The sequence below is a fragment of the Vipera ursinii genome, assembly GCF_947247035.1.
Source record: "Vipera ursinii genome assembly, chromosome: 9".
Lineage (NCBI taxonomy): Eukaryota > Metazoa > Chordata > Lepidosauria > Squamata > Viperidae > Vipera > Vipera ursinii.
The window spans coordinates 19,616,786-19,622,942 of NC_139523.1; the positions used below are offsets into that span (position 1 = coordinate 19,616,786).

Genomic DNA, 6,157 nt, shown 5'->3' on the forward strand with positions numbered 1-6,157 from the left:
TGTTGTTTCCCCCCACCGTCTCCTCCCCCCCCCCAACCATTAACCACCAAGTTGTTTCCCCTCTCCTCTTTTAACAGGCCCCTCTTCCGCTATTCGAAAGCCACGGAATCTGCTTTTCCTTGGCTCTTCCCTCCGCATTTGCCCTGCAAGTATTTTCCTGGCAAGGGAGCCCTCCGACCACCGTCAGCACTCCCTTGACGGCACCCTGTGATTTTGCAAAGGAAAAGGCAGGCCTATTGTCTCTTGCAATCAGGTTCTTCGGGGACTTCCTGCCCTTCCGTTGAGAAGGCATCCGAGAAGCAGAACCTGGAGACCTTCTTGAGGTGAAACTGCCAGACCAGCTCCCAATGGAAGGCACGGGGCATCTGCAAACGGTGAGCAAGGCAAGGGCTGAGAGGTGGCCACAGAGTCTCAGATAACGCTAAGATGCCTTCCTCCCACAGGTTGTGTGTGTGTGGTTTTTTTTTTTTAAAAAAAACAACTTGAGGGTGGACTGAACCTGGTGCCGTTGCTAACTATTCACCACTGTCCTCTCTGATCGGACAGATTTTGCAAGGGGTGTGCCCATGGGCCACAGCTTTGCGTAATCGTGCATCCAGACGGATCTCGCTTGAACATTATCCTCCTTTTCTTCCCTCTTTCCCCAGACGATTATTTCCCTGAGAATAACCCTTTCTTCGTAGACTATCCTCCCTTCTCTCCCTAAAGCTAAATAATTCCACTTCTGAGGATTCAAGAAGGGAGCTTCTGGTTGCCATTTCCTCTTTGCCTGAAAGAAAGATCTGGGGAAAAAGTTAAAATAATGGCATGCCCCGATGAATTGTTTTGAAAGAGGACTGGCGGGTGGCAGGAGGGGGTTATTAGCATGGAGCCACACGCAGAAGAACTTAGTTTTTCCCAGAAGTTAGTGAAGGAAACAGATTCGATTGCGAAGCACATGTCTCTGTTGGCTCCAGATGAGGAGCAAAGGGATCCCTTGGGAGGGGGGAGATTTGAGGTTTTAAGGATCAGGTAGATGCTTTAAACAGGACTTTTTTTCTCATAGAACGCTCAGAACGGAGTTCCGGCACCTTTTTTGGGATGGAACCTTATAGGGTAGGCAAGGCAGGTTGTATGACATGTGTGAGTTCTGGCACCTTTTTCTTTTACAAAAAAAGCACTGGCTTTAAATATTCTCAAGGCCAGGGATAGGCAACCTTGGCTCTTTTATGACTCGTGGACTTCAACTCCCAGAATTCCTGAGCCAGCATGGCTCAGCTTGGAAACCTCTCCCTTTTCCCTCAGCATGGCTGGCTCAGGAATTCTGGGAGTTGAAGTCCATGAGTCATAGAGTGGCCTGGGGGCTAGGCCAGGGGTAGGCAACCTTGGCTCTTTTATGACTCCTGGACTTCAACTCCCAGAATTCCTGAGTCAGCATAGAATTCCTACCCTTGCTCAAGGCTTAAAGCTCCCACTTTTGCCCCTTAAAACATCTCTCCAAGCCCAGAGGAAGCCAAACAATCTTTAAAACCTTTTCCCACCACTCCGCTGATGCAATCGAAGTGTTGAAACTTCGCCGCTCTTAAAGTTGCATTCTTGTGTCATCCCTGTTTTCACAAAAAAGGTAAGCTGAGGGTGACAGCAGAGAACAACTTCAGCAGTTGTTCTTCTGCTAAGCGAGTGCCTTAAACTCCTTAATCACCTTTCATCCCAAAAATGCAAGGGTTTTTTTTTTAAAAAAAGGGGTGGGGGCTGGCTAAAATTTTAGGCTACCTCCACTCTGTATAGTGCGTATAGTCAAGGCTATGGTCTTCCCAGTTACAATGTATGGCAGTGAAAATTGGACCATAAAAAAGGCTGAGAGCCAAAGAATTGAGGCCTTTGAACTATGGCGCTGGAGAAGACTCCTGCGAGTCCCTTCGACTGCAAGGGGATCAAACTGGTCAGTCCTAGAGGAGATCAACCCTGACTGCTCTTTAGAAGGCCAGATCCTGAAGCTAAAACTCAAATACTTTGGCCACCTAATGAGAAGGAAGGACTCCCTGGAGAAGAGCCTCATGCTGGGAAAGGTTGAGGGCAAGAGAAGAAGGGGACGACAGAGAATGAGGTGGCTGGATGGAGTCACTGAAGCAGGAGGCGTGAGCTTAATTGGAGTCCAGAAGATGGTAGAGGATAGGAAGGCCTGGAGGAATGTTGTCACGATGGGTCGGACACGACTTCGCAGCTAACAACAAAACAACCACTCTGTAAGATGAGAGAAATGTTGCTATAAGAAATAGTCTGCATTTTTTCCATTAGGTGAAAATAGCACCTGAATTTACTTAGATCCGCTGGGTATCTTGCACTGAGGATTTCAAGCTTGGACGACGGCTGCAAAATTTCCCATTACAGCTATATGATGAAATAGTAAAGCCTTCTCGGCTCTACAAGTCAAGCCGACTGCATTGCTTCATTTCTGGAGCCCCTTTGGTTTTTCTAGCAACAGGGAGATGTTCTGATCCGTGCAGCACATGCGTGCACCAGAAGCCCCTTCTGACCGCTGAACGTTTCACGACTGGGCCACAGGGTGAAAGTTTTGAAAGCTTCGATCCGCCTTTGCAACCAGTTTGTTGACCGGGATAGCCCACCAAAAACACCTTCTATCCCTATATTGAGGTTTCTCAACCTCAATAAACTTCAAAAGCCTGGACTTCAGCTCCCAGAAGTCCCAAGAAACCCTGCCCTACTGTAATGGTATGTGGGGAAAGCCTTGGGAGGCGGACGAAGAACTGCAGATTAGAAAATGTTGGGACATACGCCAGCTGAGCCCGCAGAAGTAAGAGAGACATAGCAAACATCTGAAAAGGGATCTTCCCTAGTTTGTTGGGGTGTAAAGGCAAGTGGGGAGAGGTCTACTTTCAGACTTACAAGATTCTGTTAATGTCATTTTACTATGAAGTTAGAACTAGTAAGTCTGGAGGTGCTTGTCTGGACAACCACACGTATCAGTAGATATTAGACTCCTACAGCTCGCCTAGAACACTTGAATCAGAAGGAACTATTCCACACATCCTGATATATTTCCTAGAGAAGAGATAAGCGAGAACTTAATCATATATTTGTCTCTTCCCAGCATGAAGATGGCACCCCAAGAATTTCAACTGGTGTTTTTTTTTTCAACTCTTACTGAGATTTCTTTTAAGATTAGATTGCTTCCCACTCTTTTATACTCCTCTGTAAATGCCTGTCTTATCTGCATGCTTGAAGAGTGGTTGCTAAACCGTAATAAGTTATGACACAGGGAAAGAAAACCACAGCTTGTACCCTATGGGCAGTTTTTCTCTATTTACTGCAAATACTACGTATGATTTGATCTGAGTCCATGAAAAGTCTAGTTTATGGGCAATCCTCAACTTACCTTCTTCACAATTGGAACCAGAATTTTCACGATTAAGCAAGGCGGGCTGCTAAATGAATTGCACATGATTTTATGAATTTTTAAAATCATAGTTATTATGTGACTCATTGCAGCACTTAAGTGAATCCCATGATTAAGTGAATCTGGCTTCCCCCATCGACTTTGCTTGCTGGAAACCGTCCGGGAATGCCACAGATGGCAAGGTCATAAATGGCAGTCTCTTTAAGAAGAGACTGGACAGCCATTTGTCTGAAATGGTGTAGGGTTTCCTGCCTGAGCAAGGGGTTGGACTAGAAGACCTCCAAGGTCCCTTCCAACATTATTATTATTATTATTATTATTATTATTATTATTATTATTATTATTATTATTATTATTATTATTATTATTATTATTATTGCCGGCGGATAACACCCAGGGGGAGGGCCTTCTCTGTGGGTGCACCTGCCCTTTGGAACCAGCTGCCCGTGGAGCTTAGGACCGCCCCTGACCTTCGTTCATTCCGCCGGGACCTGAAGACCTGGCTCTTTGAGCTCTCCGGCCCAGGCTGAGAATTTTTAACTGAGGTTTTTAGTTAAGGGATAATTTAATCTTTTTAAATTCTTTTTTAACTTTTGTATTTCGTACTGTTTGATTTTAAATACCCTGTAAACCGCCCTGAGTCCTTCGGGAAAGGGCGGTATATAAATTTAATAAAAAATTATTATTATTATTATTATTATTATTATTATTATTATTATTATTATTATTATTATTATTCATCGCACAGTCAGCCAGATGTTCAGACTGGATTTGGCATTTTTGTCTACCTATCGAGTCCTTACCAAGGACCTGGGATAGGCAGATGTGGATGTTTGATGGTATTACAGATATCGTTGCAGGATGGAAGCAGTTCCTAGTAAGGCCGCCTTTTCCAATTGACTAATGGCAAATTTGTCAATTAATAATTTGGTTATTATTATTATTATTATTATTATTATTATTATTATTATTATTATTATTATTATTATTAACAACATGCCCCGGGTTGCTGCCCCATTGTAAACACATGCCAGCTGCCAAGCACCCCAATTTTGATCTTACCACTGTGGGGATGTTGCAATGGTCATAACTGCGAGGACCACTTTTTTTCAGTGCCACTGTAACTTCAGTTGCTAAAGCGATGGTTATAAGTTGAGGACTACCTGCAATAGGCCAAGATTTAGTAGCAGACTTGGAAATTGGTTGCAGGGAAAAACTTCAAGGGTTCTTGGTGACTGCAGGGCTATCCGTTGCCCCCTCCCCCCGTTTTCCACCAAGGGGTATGAGATTTTAAAAAAAAGAAGCCAAGATGGAAACTTAACCATATTATTCTTTTTAGGCAACCATGAATGTCTCTTATTGCCTCCATAATATCACCAGAGTGGAAGAGGTCATGCGCCGTATCGCTATCGTCACCAATGTGATCATCTTGGTTTTGGGGGTTTTTGGCAATGGGCTGGTCATGTGGATCATAGTGACACGAAAGAAGCACAAAACCTTCACCTCCATCTGCTACTTCAACCTGGCTGTGGCCGAATTCCTCTTCTCCATGGGTCGTATCCCTGCCCTGGTGCAAGAGATCCTGTACCAGCAATGGCCCTTTGGCCTCATGCTTTGCAAGGTCCACAGCTTCGTCCGCTACCTGACTACCTTTACTAGCGTCTTCATCCTCACCATGATCAGCCTTTATCGCTGCCTGATGGTAGTAAGGCCTGTCTGGGCCCGAAACCACCAAAGCCCTCGTTTTCAAACCCTGATGTGCATCGGAGCATGGACTATGGCTTTGTTCTTCAGCATCCCTTACCTTGTGGTCCGCACTCTCGAAGTCAGAAACGGTGCCTCCTGTTGCATCTATCACAAGACTCTCAAAAACTCCACCGAACTGCCCCTGAGGATGAGCCGCTTCTTCGGCGGCTTCCTTCTGCCCTTTATCGTCATCTCCACGGCTTACTCCATTCTGCTTTGCAAGCTGCGCGAACGGCGCTGGAAAGGTTGCCACCGCACCATCAGCCTGGTGGCCGCCATCGTCGCCCTTTTCTTCATCTGCTGGCTGCCCCACCACGTCTTCGTGCTGCTGAACACCATTTGGAGCAAGAATGCCCTTTGGGGAATTGCGCTCAAGCTCTCCAATGCGTTGGCCTACTTGCACAGCTGCATCAACCCAGTACTCTATGGCTTTGTGGGCTACATCCGGAGCAGAGGCCTCCGCCGCCGGGCCTCTTTCTTGGGACTTTTCCGCAGGGCTCTCATTGAAGAGGACACGTCACTTGCGACAGAAGCATCGGAGAATCTTAATTAGAAGACTTAAGGAGGCAAGGAAGGCTGGGTGTTTACTGTTGCCCTCTCGAAGAATATGATGTTGATGATGCTATGTGTTCAATGGAGTCTGACCTTTGGTGATTCTATGGACTAGGTCTCCCCTCCTTTTCCAGTCTTGCACTACTTCTTTGAGTTTTTCTATCCCCTGTTAGCTTTGATAGTGTCCAGCCACCATGTTCTTTGATGGCCTGGTGTCCTTTTACTGCCAACTTTTCCAAACATAATTGCTTTTCCCAGTGAATTCCCCAGCACGACATAGCCAAAGAAAGTGAGGCACATTTTCATGATTTTGCCTTCTAGTGACACATCTGATGTTATGTGCTCCAGTACTTGCTTGTTAGTGGCCATCCAATGACTCATAGAGTAACCGTAGAGCAAATGGTCATATATCTGGAAACTATGCTAGGATTGATCTAGAGTCTAGACAACAATCAGTCTGAA

The 6,157-nt window shown here is 45.6% G+C and overlaps 1 protein-coding gene across 1 annotated transcript; it reads left to right on the forward strand.

The window, feature by feature from the left end:
• Positions 1-4,742: 4,742 nt before the first annotated feature.
• Positions 4,743-5,696, forward strand: LOC310644814 (N-formyl peptide receptor 2-like; the record flags this gene model as incomplete). The annotated part of the gene is made up of 1 exon (XM_083370122.1): positions 4,743-5,696. One exon carries the CDS (start codon positions 4,743-4,745, stop codon positions 5,694-5,696), a length of 954 nt encoding a protein of 317 aa, XP_083226248.1.
• Between the last annotated feature and the right edge of the window lie 461 nt (positions 5,697-6,157).